General features: G+C 53.8%; 1 protein-coding gene and 1 non-coding gene across 2 annotated transcripts in view; both read right to left on the reverse strand.

Moving 5' to 3' along the window:
• ARHGAP23 (Rho GTPase activating protein 23) overlaps positions 1–13,955 on the reverse strand; it is an 86,242-nt gene that overhangs the window by 13,132 nt on the left and 59,155 nt on the right. Inside the window, 4 exon segments of the mRNA XM_021067077.1 lie at positions 4,728–4,853; positions 5,513–5,602; positions 5,859–5,932; positions 9,559–9,637. Of these exon segments, the coding sequence (XP_020922736.1) occupies positions 4,728–4,853; positions 5,513–5,602; positions 5,859–5,932; positions 9,559–9,637 (369 nt within the window).
• On the reverse strand, positions 1,415–1,486 carry TRNAE-UUC. Its single transcript has one exon. It is a non-coding gene; the product is annotated as a tRNA-Glu (tRNA).

The raw sequence follows: 13,955 nt of genomic DNA on the forward strand, positions 1-13,955 counted from the left end.
GTAACGATGTATGGTGATGGACCTAGACTTGTACTGATCATGTCACAATCGCTACAAACATTGTACCATTAGGTTGTATGCATGAAACTAACACAGTATTAGGTCAATTACATCTTAACTTTAAAAGAAAACTAAAGAAATAAATCCTGTAGGTAAAACATCTGATACGACACATTAGTGTATAATAAATACTAGCTATTATTATGAGAAGGTGCAGTCCCTGGAGACAGGCTGATGAGAGAGAACCCTAAAGAACTAGCCTCTAACTCGGGTTTGCAGGCACCTGTAAGTGCTCTGGGAACCTGGAAATCTACAGGAAGCGTCTGGGTGGCCCAGGGTTTTCTGGAAGAATTCACACTAGCTCATCACGCCAGCGTGTGTGTGTGTGTGTGTGTGTGTGTGTGTGTGTGTGTCTTTTCAGGGCCACGCCCAGGGTTTTCTGGAAGAATTCACACTAGCTCATCACGCCAGCGTGTGTGTGTGTGTGTGTGTGTCTTTTCAGGGCCACGCCCACAGCATATGGAAGTTCCCAGGCTAGGGGTTGAACTGGAGCTGTGGCTGCCAGCCACAGCCACAGCCACAGTCCAGCAACATGGGATCCGAGCCGTGTCTGCGACCTATAGCTCAGCTCATGGCAATGCCGGATCCTTAACCCACTGAGTGAGGCCAGGGATGGAACCTGTGTCCTCACGGATACTAGTCAGGTTCGTTAACTGCTGAGCCACGATGGGAACTCCATGCCTGCCTTCCTTTGCACATGCTGTTCCCTCTGCCTGGATGCTCCTTCTCCCTTCTCTGCCTTCCGGTCTTTCAAAAACTCCCGACTAAGGTCCCAGCCCTACACCCAGGCCTGGGTTGGGTCCTGCCAGGGGGCTTCGTGGGCAACAGCCCAGGGTGGGAAGAAGAGATGCCTTCATCAGGCAGCGTTCCTTCAGTGCAGGGCCCGAGTTCCATTCCTCTGTGTTCCTGGCACCTGCACTGCCGCTGGCATGGAATTTTGACACTGGCGATGATGAGAGCAAATTCTTATATAACACTCCCTACTTACCAGGCACCATTTAAAGTGCTTTAAGGATAATAACCCACATTACCCTCACGGTAACACGCGGAGGTAACCCAATCATCACCCCCACTTTACAGGTGAGGAAATGGAGGCACCAAAAGAGTAAGTAACTTGTCCAAGGCCACACAACATGTAAGGAGCAGACCCGGGGTTCGACCTCAGGCAGGCGGGTTCCAGAGGCAGCGCGCTCAGCCTCTGCGCCACCGGTTCCCCACTAGGGCTATTTCTTGCCTCACCCTCCCAGGCAATGTCTGGACATATTTTCTTCCCTCCCTCCCTCCCTTCCTTCCATCTTTCCTTCCTTTCTTATTTTTTGCTGCCAGCATGCAGCCACTTGATGTGGGATCTCAGTTCCCAGACCAGGGATCGAACCTGGGCCGCAGAGGTGAAAGCGCCCCGTCCTAACCACTGGACCACCGGGGAGACATTTTCAACTGTCACAAATGGAGGGATGCTCTTGGCATCTGGCCAAGAGATGCTGCTAAGCATGCTACAATACTCAGGACGGCCCCCTACAAAGAGGAATGATCTGGCCGCAAAGCCCCAGTGGCGGGTTGTGTAATCCCACTGTACATAGAGTAGGAATCACCACGTTTGCTGAGTGAATAAATGAACAAATGCCTTGGCATGGTCTTTGTTTGGGTTCCAATTGACTTAGTAAACATGGGTATGAGCTGGTTGGTGCCTTGCCACTGGGTAAGTTTGCTTGTCTCCACTCTGCCGTTATCCTGCTGTGCGACCCTGGGGAGGTCATCACATCTCTTCAGCCTCAGTTTCCACCCTCTGTACAATGCAAGGTCTGATCTGATGCCTTAAGCCCTTCTGGCTCTGCTGCCTGAGAGTTCCACCAAAGACAGAAGCCCTGGGTAGAGGGGCCAGGGGACAGTTGCAGCAGAAATTCCCAGCAGGGGGTCATGTGACCCACCAACTCCAACTGACTGGTCAGCTGACTGGCCAGGGGCTCAGAGCCAAAGCGGTCTCTGCCACAAGTCCCGCCCTGTCTGGGCGTGTGACAATACCGATCCCTGGCTCTAGAGCCTCTGGGCTAAACAGACCCTGGCCAACCTGGGAGGGCAGGCTCAGTGGGCTTACAGAGCGGGCAGCTCATTCCTTTGGCAATCACCCAGGGCTGATTACGCTCTAATGCCAAGGAGGCAGAGAATGGAGGGTTGCCAGGCTCGGTTAGTTCCCAGGAATGAATCCCTCAGCGGGAAGGCCCACACTGGCAAAACCACAAGAGCAATTCAGGGAGCTCCCGTTGTGGCTCAGTGGAAACAAATCTGACTAGTATCCATGAGGACCCAGGTTCAAACCCAGGCCTCGCTCAGTGGGTTAAGGATCTGGCATGGCTGTGAGCTGCAGTGTAGATTGCAGATGTGGCTTGGATCTGGCATTGCTGTGGCTGTGGTATAGGCCGGAAGCTACAGCTCTGATTAGCTCCCTAGCCTGGGAACCCCCATATGCTGCGGCCCTAAAGAGACAAAAAAAAAAAAAAAAAAAAGCCATTCATTCATTCATTTAATAAACACTGAGTGTTCGCTATGTCCCAGGAACTAGACTGGGTACTGGAGTGACACCTACAAAGGAGACTGATGTGTCCCACCTTCCCCAGCCCCATCCAAAGAAGGGGCTGCTGTTGGCTGGGGACTACCCCAGGGGCCTAGGGGACGGTAAGTGGACGCTGCGCCTCCCTTCTCCTGAAGGCTGCCCTTCCTGACCTCCCAGCTGACCACAGGCCTCAGGCTTCCTGGGACTTTGGTAGGAGCCAGAGGGCTGGTCTTCTCTTCCCCCGACCCCTAAGGCTTACACTCATGGGGGATCCAGCGTCTCCCTGTTAACGTGGGAAGCTGAACTTTTCCAGGGGAGATAAGCTTCCCCAGACCAAGGCCTCATCAGGACCCCCCGACCCTGCCCAGCAGGCCCAGTTTCCTGGACAACTCTAGAGTGGGCCTCCAGGCTGGCAGTCCTAGAGTGAGGGTGAGAAGAGGCTTTGAAGCACCTTGCTATGGCCCAGAGCCCTGACCGTGCGGTGAAGAAAGAAAACGAGCAGACAAAGCCAGCCCGCGTGATGCAATCTACCTACAGCCTCACCTGGCTGACTCTGACCAACCTCCCTCGCTCCAGAGCCAATGCCAGGACAGACCCAGGAGTCGGCCCTCCCCGTCGGTTGGGGAGTAAAGCTTTGGTCAGACAGGCCTGGGCCTAAAATCCTGGAGCTGCTACTTATTAGCTGAGTGACCTTGGGCCAATCACTTTGCCTCTCGGAGCCCCAGTTTCTTCATCTGTAAAACGGGAGTTGACATGATCTGGTTTCCCTTCCCTAACATGCCTGAGGTGGGGGAGGCTGCGGTTTCCCTTGCTCTGACCGCTGCCAATCTTATTTCTCCTGGCAGGAGAGTTCTGGTTCCATTTTTTGTGGGCTAGACCGCAGGCCACACCAAGGTCTGGAAATGGAAAATCTATGATTCATAAAAACATCCCCCGGAATGCCCCAGAAGGGGGCGGTGCTGGCCTGGATTTGGCGCTGGAAAACCAAGGCCTCCTGCGCCCTCTGCTGGCTGCTCTGGGTTCTTGTTCGGTGGTGGACAGAAAGAATCCTTAGAGATAACCCACTCTTGGAGCCTCCCAGTAGCCACGACAAGGAAGATGGCCAGCCCAAGACAGGTTGAGCAGGAGTGCAGGTTCCTGCCCCATCTGCCTCCCCTACCCTGGGCATCACTGTTGTCTACCCGAAGTCTCAGTGGGCCTGCAGGACCGAGCTCTGCCCCCATCTCTGCATCTGTTTGCAGTTTCTGCCAGGACTCCTCTCGTGGGGGCCACCTTCTGAAGGCACCCCCGCATTCGTTCCACCTTCCCTCCAACCCAGCAGCACCCTTCCCTGATGCTCCTCCTCCCTCTGACCCTCACGGGCATCTTGGAAGCTCAGAGGTCTCCTGATTTTATTTTATTTATTTATTTACTTATTTTTTTGGTCTTTTTGCCTTTTCTAGGGCTGCTTCCCACAGCATATGGAGGTTCCCAGGCTAGGGGTCTAATCAGAGCTGTAGCCGCTGGCCTATGCCAGAGCCACAGCAACACCAGATCGGAGCCACGTCCGCAACCCACACCACAGCTCACTGCAACGCTGGATCCTTAACCCACTGAGTAAGGCCAGGGAGCGAACCTGCAACCTCATGGTTCCTAGTCGGAATCGTTAACCACTGAGCCATGATGGGAACTCCAGGGGCCTCCTGATTTTTGCTGATGTTCCAAAGACAGGGATTCAGGATCCATTTCCATCCAGTCCTTTTTTTTTTTTCTTTTGTCTTTTTAGGGCCACACCCGCGGCATATGGAGGTTCCCAGGCTGGGGGTCTAATCAGAGCCACAGCTGCTGGCCGATGCCACAGCCACAGCACTTGGGATCCAAGCCATGTCTGTGACGTACACCACAGCTCATGCCAATGCCAGATTGTTACACTGAATGAGGCCAGGGATCGAACCCGCATCCTCATGGATGCTAGTCAGATTCGTTTCCGCTGAGCCACGATAGGAACTCCCATTGCCATCCAGTCTTGAAACAGATCCTACTGCTTCTGAAGGGCATCCACCAGCCCAGCCGCACATCCACCCAGACAAGCAGGAGTGAGGTGCCCGACATGGCCCGGGCCAGGGTGGCTACTTACGTGCTGGATCAGCGTCTCCACAATCTTGTAGCGGTCAGGCATGTGGGTCACCATGTCTGCCATATTGTCCTCGGATGTCCTCACCAGCGTTGGCCCGAAGACCAGGGCCAGGTTCCGGGGCTCCATCTGGGCAGAGGAGGGACGTGGCTCGGTGTCAACACCCTGTGAGCTCTGATCTCCAGCCCCCAGGCCTCCCTCCCTCCAGACCCCTCAGGCCCCCAGCCTAACCACATTCTGAGCTGTCCCTGGTTTAGGGGCCGGAGGCCTCCTTTCTGGGCACGGAGGTGCCTGGTAAGCAGAGATTGGGCCAGATTTCAGCCCCACACAGCCCGGGGCTCAGCAGTCACGGGCAGTTCCCCACCTGCACACCCACACGGTGCTGGGAGCAGGAGATCCCAGGCTGAGGACCCACTGGAGGTGCCGAGGGTGTCTTGGGACTGGGAGAGAGCCCAGAGCCCCCCTCATTCCCCCTCCCTGCAGAATCAGAGGATAGCAGAGATTTGCTCCGGAAAATGCCACACAAGGGATCTGAGCCGGATGACAGGACAGGTTTCCGACAGACGAAGGGGGGCTGAGGCACTCTGGCCCCTGGAGGACCCTCAGAAACTCAGGACAGGTCTCTGCAGGGAGAGGAGCACTGGCCAGTATGGACGGAAGGGGTGGGGACAGAATGAGGGCGTGGCCAGAGGGGGTTGAGATGAACGGGACCTGGAGGAGCTGAGACTGTGCTGAGGAGACCCTGGGGGGCCCCCCTTCCCGGCACTTCACCCCGGGGCCCCACCCACCTTGTTTTTCTCCGAGTGGTCGGCAATCGTCTTCAGATGGCCCACGAGGAATTTGAGGGTCTCATAGTAGTGTCCTGGGAGATCCCGGATCTGGGCGGCAGGAGAAAGGGACAGGGGACCGGGCTGTGAGGGCTCCCGCCTCCCCACCCCGCTCCAGGGGGCTCCACTGCCGTATCTCAGGGGGTCTGGAATCCACTTTCTAACTGGCCCTGTGGTGGGCCCTGCGTGGAGAAGGGCTTTCCCGGGTCACAGAGGGAATGGGGGCATGGGGCTTGGGCTCCTGGGGGTCGGGGCTGCCCGCCCCGTCGAGTCTGCCTCTTGCCTGACAGCATCGCTCCCTCCTTACCAGTTTCCGCAGCGTCTTCATCCGCTCCCTCGAGTCTTCGATTCGATTGGCCTCGATGAAGTCGTTGTATTTGTCTAGAACACAGTGAGGGCTCTTTAGAGGGGTCTGCTTCCAGCTGAAGGCCCCGCTGGCTGAGGAGGCCCTGCTGGGAGGCCAGCGTTTTGCACCCAGGCTGCTCCACTTTGGGGGAGGAGGGCTCCGTGGCCTTGTGTTCACACCACCAAACCCATCACCACCGCTCTCAGGTGGCCCTGGCCCCAGCCTCCGGGACAAGGGCACCACAAGGTCAGAAGAGAAAAGGGAGGGGCCTCTCAACCTCCAGATACCCCTCCTCATCTGTGACACGGTTCCCTCAACTCCCTTCAGAAGAAATCCACAGGGAACTTTAAAAAAATGAGACATGGGACGTTTATCCTAAAATTGATCTGGATGACTGGATGCTCAAAGACAGCCAAGAATTTTTTTTTTTTAGGGCCACACCCATGGTGTAGGGAAGTTCCCAGGCTAGGGATGGAATCGGAGTTGTAGCTGCCGCCCTACGTCACAGCCCCAGCAATGTGGGATCTGAGCTGCATCTTCGATCTACACCACAGCTCAGGGTATCGCTGGATCCTTAACCCGTTGAGCGAGGCCAGGGATCGAACCCTCATCCTCAGGGACACTAGCTGGGTTGTTGCCACTGAGCCACGATAGGAACTCCAACCAAGAATATTTCTTAAAGGAAGAATGATGGGGGCAATTTGCCCTGTTAGATACTGCAACACACTAAAAAGATGGCACAGCTCAGGCAGTGTGGCCCTGACAGGGAAAGCCGATGAAGGGCCAGGGCAGAAAGGAGGGAGACAGATCTTCATAATGTGATAAGGGCAGCTCTTCGAGTCAGTGGGGGAGGAATGGAGGCGGTGATGATGTCCCCGGGACAATTAGCTGTCTTGTTGGGAAAATAAATTCAGTTGTGGCTCACATAATACACAAACAAATTTAACTGCATTACGGAGCCCCAAAGAAAAGCTATGAAAATATCAGGAAAAATAAGAAAATACTTTAATCATAAACTCTTCCTAAACATGAGATAACAGAATCCATTAAAGGCTAACAGCCTGATGACACATAAAATAACTGTTTTCTTTTTTCTTTCCTTTTTTTTTGGTCTTTTTAGGGCCACACCCAAGGGAGGTTCCCGGGCTAGCGGTCGAATTGGAGCTGCAGCCGTTGGCACTAGCCAAACCACAGCAATGCGGGGTCCAAGCCGTGTCTACGACCTACACCGAAGCTTTCGGCAAAGCCAGATCCTTAACCCACTGAGCAAGGCCAGGGGATAGAACCTGAGTCCTCATGGACACTAGCAGGATTCATTACCATATTTGCAAAAGGCTAACATCCACAATATACAAAGAGCCTGTCGCCTGCAAATCAATGTGAAAAAAAGACCAACGACCTAACAGCAAAACAGGCACACAGTCTGAACAAGAAATGAGAGAGGAAATAGTAAAGGCCAATAAACTAATGAAAAGATGGTTAATCTCCCCAGTGATGACAGAAATGACCCCGGCTCAGCAGGTTAAGAACCCAATACAGCATCCATGAGGATGCTGCTTCAATCCCTGGCTTTGCTCAGTGGGAAGGCAAGTGGGATCTGGCATTGCTGCAAGCAGTGGTGCAGGCCGGCAGCTCCAGCTCTGATTCAACCCCTAGCCTGGGAACTTTCATATGCCAAGGGTGCGGCCCTAAAAAAAGCAAAAAAAAAAGTTTTCCAGAACTTTGACCCAGTGATTTCACGTCTAGGAATCTACCTCGGGGCACCCGTCCAGGTGTGTAGGGACATATTCAAGGAAAGCCGTTGTAACATTTTTTTTTTTTAGGGACACACCCACGGCATATGGAAGTTCCCAGGCTAGGCCCCAAATTGGAGCTGCAGCTGCCAGCCTACACCACAGCCCAGCCACAGCAGCACTGGATCTGAGCTGTGTCTGTGACCTACACCACAGCCCATGGCAATGCCGGATCCTTAACCTACTGAGCAAGGACAGGGATTGAACCTGCAACCTCATGGTTCCTAGTCAGATTCCTTAACCACTGAGCCATGACGGGAACTCCCTACTTTTTTTTTTTTTTTTTTTTTTTTTTTTTAGGAGCTGCATCCTGGGCACATGGAGATTCCCAGGCTAGGGGTCGAATCAGAGCTACAGCTGCCGGCCCTCCACAGCCATAGCAGCAAGGGATCTGAGCCACGTCTGTGACCTACACCACAGCTCCCAGCAACACCAGATCCTTAACCCACTGAGCGAGGCCAGGGATCGAACCTGAGTCCTCATGGATACTAGTCGTTGTCTTTACCACTGAGCCACAATGGGAAGCCACTGCACCATGTTTTGAAATCGCAACAATATGAAGACAACCTGAAAATCCACAGGAGGGGAGTGATTAGACAAATGATAGTCTATTCAGACTATGAAACACTAGTGGGTTGATTTAAAAGAAGAATGAGGTAGGGCTCTTTGGAGGACGTGCATGAAAGTCAAAATTACCAGCCTCCTGTTAAGAACCACTCACCCAGTGTGCGGGAGCCGCTCACACGGGCTCCTGACAAAGGGTTGTGTTTCTCTTCCCAACTCACGTTGGTGACAGCAAATTAGGAGCTTGACATAAGCCAGGGTGGGGCATTTCTCCCATGGAAGCTGGAAAATGCTACGCATCACGGCTTTTTTCCCTTGAGAGGCACGTGTGAGACGTTTCCCAGCTTGTTTACCAGCTCGACATTGCACCCATCCAACCTCAAGCCCTGTGTACACATGTGTGTCCTTGTCATGTGCTTAAGAGGGTCTGCAAGGAAACACATCATACGATTCTTTTTTTTTTTTTGGCTGCGCCCACGGCACGTGGAAGTTCCCGGGCTGGGGGTCGAACCTGAGCCACAGCTGCAACCCAAGCCGCTGCAGTGACGACGCCAGACCCCTAACCTGTTGCACCACAGGGGAACTCCACAACGTACTATTACTAAGCAGCTCAGTGAATGGTCAAGAGCTGGGCTCTGGAGCCAGATGCTTGAGGCTGTATCCTGGCCCAGACACTTACAGCCTCTGCGACCTTGGGGAAGTCACTGGGCCTTTGTGCTTCAGACTCCTCCCTGAGGAAGTAATAGTACCTACCTCGTGGAGTTGTAGGAAGTAGTGCTGGACACACAGTAAATGCTCAGAGAGTGTTAAGCTAAGATCTGGGGACAGGGAATGGGAGAATGACAAGGACCTTTGCGTTTATTCTTATCTGTACTAAGTTTTTTACAAGCACGTGTTTCTTTTGCAGTAAAACAAAAACCTCCAGGAGTTCTCATCGTGGCTGAGCAGAAACGAATCTGACTAGCATCCATGATGAGGATGCAGGTTCGATCCCTGGCCTCACTCAGTGGGTTAAGGATCCAGTATTGCCGTGAGCTGTGGTATAGGTCGCAGATGCTGTTCAGATCCCGCGTTGCTGTGGCTGTGGTGTAGGCCAGCAGCTGCAGCTCCATTTTGACCCCTAGCCTGGGAACCTCCATATGCCGTGGGTGCGGCCCTAAAAAGCAAAAAAGTAAATAAGGAAAAATGAAATAAAACAAACCCCTCCAAAGGAACGCCAGCACACCCGGGGTAGAGGTGGTCAGGAGGCAGCACAGACAGGTATCCCCCCCTCCCCGCATCCTCCACGTCCAGCCCCTACTCACCATCGGTGAACAGCGGCTCAGGTAGTTTTCGGAAGAAGGACTTGAGCAGGCTGCTGATCACGTTGAGGTCTTGCCAGCGCTGGGGAGGGGATGAAGATGTCAGGCCACAGGCAGGACCTGCCCAGGCGCCCAGATCCACTCCCCACCCCCGGCCCTCAGGTTCAGAGCCAGCAAGGCCCCGCCCGGGTGTCCACACCTCCAAGTTGGTTCAGTCCTACAGCCCAGGCCCTCGCTGGGATCCACTCACACCAAGCTATGCCCAGACCAGGGATCTCTGGGCTAAGAACACTCATCAGGGGACAGCAGAACAGAGTCCCCAGCCAGGTCCTAGCCCCCCGATCCCCTGGCCCATCCAGAGAAAGAAGCAGGTATCTTGCCTGGTGCAGGCACTATGGGGGGCGGGGCAAAGTGAGCAAAACCCAGCCCCACACGAGCCTGCCCATTAGACCCCCACTGGGCCTGCTGGTGCCAATTCCTGCTTGCCAGTGCTCCCCGTCTAGGGAAGTCCTCCTCGGACTCCCCTCCTTATCCACCGCATGGCGCCTGTTCATGCCTGGCGCCTTCCTGCCTCAGGCCCTTTGCACTTACGAGTTCCCTCCACTGGACCTCCCATCCCCTGCCCTTCACAGGACTGGCTCCCCACCTCCAGCTTCTTCAGAGAGACCTTCCCTCATCTGACCCCTGACCGTGGCAGCTAAGGCGGCCGCCATCCCCACCTCCTGTCACCTGGATCACAGCCCTGACTGGTCTCTCCTTCCTCGACACCTACCACAATCGATCATCACCGTATGCATTCGTTTCCTCATTCCTGTCGATTTCCCTGGCGGAACTGTAAGCCACATGGGGGCAGGGATCCCGTCTGTCTTAGGCTGCACCGCGATCCTATCCCCTAGCAGCCCTATTAGCCCAGCACTTCAGTGGTCAAAATCATGAGTTCTCAGCCAGAGCCACTCTGCCTCCACCCACGTCTGGCAACGTCTGGAACCATTTCAGTTTTCACAGCTGGGGAGTGGGGGGTGCCACGGGCATCGAGTGGATAGAAGCCAGGGACGTCCGAAACTTCCTTCAGGGCACAGGACAGCCTCCCACAGCAAAGAATTATTCTGCCCAAAGTGTCAAGGTTGAGAAACTCTGGTCTAGGAATGAAGAGCCAGCTCATTGTCTTTTCTGTCCACCAGGGGGCACCATCAACCTTCACAGAGTCAAAGATGACAGCCTTGATAGGAAGGGCTCAGAACAACTCATGCCCAGAAAGCAGCATGATACACAAAGACACACACCTCAGAGATATATACACTCACTTCAGTGGGTCCACAGCTTAATGTCGGGCCATCCACAGGCTCAATAGGAGATAGGTTTACCCAGCACACAGCTCTTAATTTCCAGCACTCCTCACGACATGTCTCAACCCATGTCTAAAACAAAGCCACACACCCAATGCACGCCCCCACCGTGGTCCCCCCTCCCTGGCTGGGGCCCAGCTGATATGCACCCCCACCCCACCCAGTGCACTCCTGCCCACCTCCCTCCATCACCTCCTGGCCCTGATTCGTGGGCTTTTCTCATCTCCCAGCCGCCAAACCCAAGGCCTTGCCCTGCCCTTCTTGACCCATCCTCTGCTCTGTCCTATCTGCCCCCCAACCTGAGCCTCGCCTGGGCTCCCCTTTCCTCTGCCCCACTCAGAGCCTGGCCCCTGCAGTCTCCAGGGGCCCACCCTCTCCCCAAACAGCAGCTCCCTCCATCCTCTCACCTCTGTGCCCTAGAGTGACCCTAAGCCCACCCCCCAGTCCACCCTCCATCTAGAGCCTGATTATGCATCAGCCTCAGTTAACCCATGTGGGTGACTTACTGCCACCCAGAATCCAACAGGGCCGCTGCCTGACACGTCCTCCCCCTCCTGCCCTATTCCCCAGGGTCTGCCAGGGACAGATACCAGCTTGCAGCTCAACCTTTTGGCTCTTCCAGCCCCTTTGGCAGCCAAGTCCTAGAACTGCTCCCATCCTCCTTATCCGCTCCCCCCCACCCCCACCCCCGGCCGGTCCTCCTGACCCCTCCCACTTCCAATATGTTGGTAATTTCTTCCACCGAGGATGCCCTGCTCTGGGCCTCCCTGGTTCATACCCATTAGGCAAAAGCTAAAGCACTACTTTCTCAAACCCCACTCTCATTTATGCCTCCCCAGCTGAAGAACCATCAAAGGCTCCCTATTGTCCATTGGCTCAAGGTCAAAGGCTTTAATGAAGCCATCAAAAGCCCTCTGTCTCCTGCCCTGGGCCTCACCCTCCCCCAAGCTTAGGAGGTGGGTCCATTCTGACACCCAGACCTTTCTCTGGGATTCTGGAAAATGCCGGCACCCCCTGCCTGGACTGCCTTCCTTATTCATCCTTCAAAGATTCAAACATTTCAAGGTCACCGCTGCTCCAGCCCCCAGCAACCCCTCCTTCCTCATCACACAGCCTGGTCCTTGAGGAGAATCAGCCTTTTCTCTTGTCCGCTGTTTCACACGTACTTGTCTTGTCTCCCAATCTTTTCCCAAGGGCAGGAAAACTGTCTTATGACTTCACATACAGCTTCAGAGTATGTGACTCAGGGGACTTCACTGCCTGGGCTCATGGTTTTCCAAAACATCTTTTCCAGCAGAGTCTTTTTTGTCAAGTAAAATCACATGTGAAAGCTCAACAGGAAAAAAATCGACGTAAAAAAGCAGACAGAGCAAAGCACGCAACACTAGGTTCAAACAAGGATGGGGTGGGGGGGTCCTGACCTGCCCCTGGCCTCCCACAGCCTCTCTGGGGAACCTCAGGATTCTGGGAAACACTGACCCTGCTGCAAAGTTTACGTATGTATGTACGTATGCAAGTGGGTATGTATTTTTCTTTTTAGGGCCGTACCTGCAGCATATGCAAGTTCCCAGGCTAGGGGTCCAATCAGAGCTGCAGCTGCCGGCCTACCCCACAGCCACAGCAACACGGGATCCGAGCCGTGTCTGCGACGCTTATCGCAGCTCATGGCAACACCAGATCCTTAACCCACTGAGCAAGGCCAGGGATGAAACCCACATCCTCATGGATACTAGTCGGGTTTGTTACCACTGAGCCACAATAGGAACTCTTGCAAACTTTTTTAAAAACGGAAATATTTATTTGGATATTTGCCCCAGCTTTATTTATTTTCTTAAAACCCCGGAGGCTGGGAAATCTAAGATCAAGGTGTTAGCACATTCGGTTTTTGGTGGGGCGCTCTCTTCCTGGTTTGCAGGCAACCCTGGTTCTTGCTGTGTCCTCACAAAGCAGAAGGAGGGAGGGAGCTCTCTGGGGCCTCCTCTTACAAGGGACACTAACCCTGTTGTATCAGGGCCCCGACGTTACGACTGCATTTAACCTTAATCACCTCCTACAAGGCCCTCTCCAAACACAGTCATCCTGGGAATTAGGGCTTCCCACGCATGAATTCTGGAAGGACGCAATTCAGTTCACAGCAAAAGAGAAAGGGGAGATGACTGACAGAGCAGAATTCTAGAGAAAATAGGGAAACATGGGTTGCAGACATGAACATCTCTCTCCATGAGAGCAGAAGAGCATGAGTTGCAATGAAAGTGCAGAATCAGGAGTTTCCGTTGTGGCTCAGCAGTTAACGAACCCAACTAGCATTCACAAGGATGTGAGTTCGATCCCTGGCCTTGCCCAGTGGGTTAAGGATCCGGCGTTGCCATGAGCTGTGGCGTAGGTCACAGACGCGGCTTGGATCCCAAGTTGCTGTGGCTCTGATGTAGGCCGGAGGCCACATCTCCTATTGGACCCCTAGCCTGGGAACCCCCATGTGCCGCAGGTGCAGCCCTAAAAAAGACAGAAAGACCAAAAAAAAAAAAAAAAGTGCAGAAACATTCTTAGACAGGAAAGACAGTTTGGGAGTTTCCATTAGATGGCCTTGATCTTCCTTGGAATGCGGCATTCATGGCCTTGACCTCTTTGGTCTGCTGTATCCATTCTTCAGAGTTATTGATGGTATTCATATATCCTGCCCAGGATTTTTAGGCTTAATCAGTAGGAAAGATTGGATGGACAGTGCTTGCTCTACTTTAACTAGAGCTCCTCGAAGTAATTTTTTTCCTGACTTAAACACTTCTCTCTCTCTCTGTCTCTTTTATGGCCACACTTGCAGCATATGGAAGTTCCTGGGCCAGGGGTTGAATCAGAGCCGCAACTAAGGGATACGCCACAGCCACTGGAACACCGGATCAGAGCTGTAACTGCAACCTATGCCACAGCTTGCAGCAACGCTGGATTCTAAACTCACTGAGCAAGGCCAGGAACCAAACCCACATTCTCATAGAGATAACATTGGGTCCTTAACCCGATGAGCCAAGATGAGAACTCCTGGTGGTTTTTTTTTTTTGG

The sequence above is a fragment of the Sus scrofa genome, chromosome 12, assembly GCF_000003025.6.
Source record: "Sus scrofa isolate TJ Tabasco breed Duroc chromosome 12, Sscrofa11.1, whole genome shotgun sequence".
Classification (NCBI taxonomy): domain Eukaryota; kingdom Metazoa; phylum Chordata; class Mammalia; order Artiodactyla; family Suidae; genus Sus; species Sus scrofa.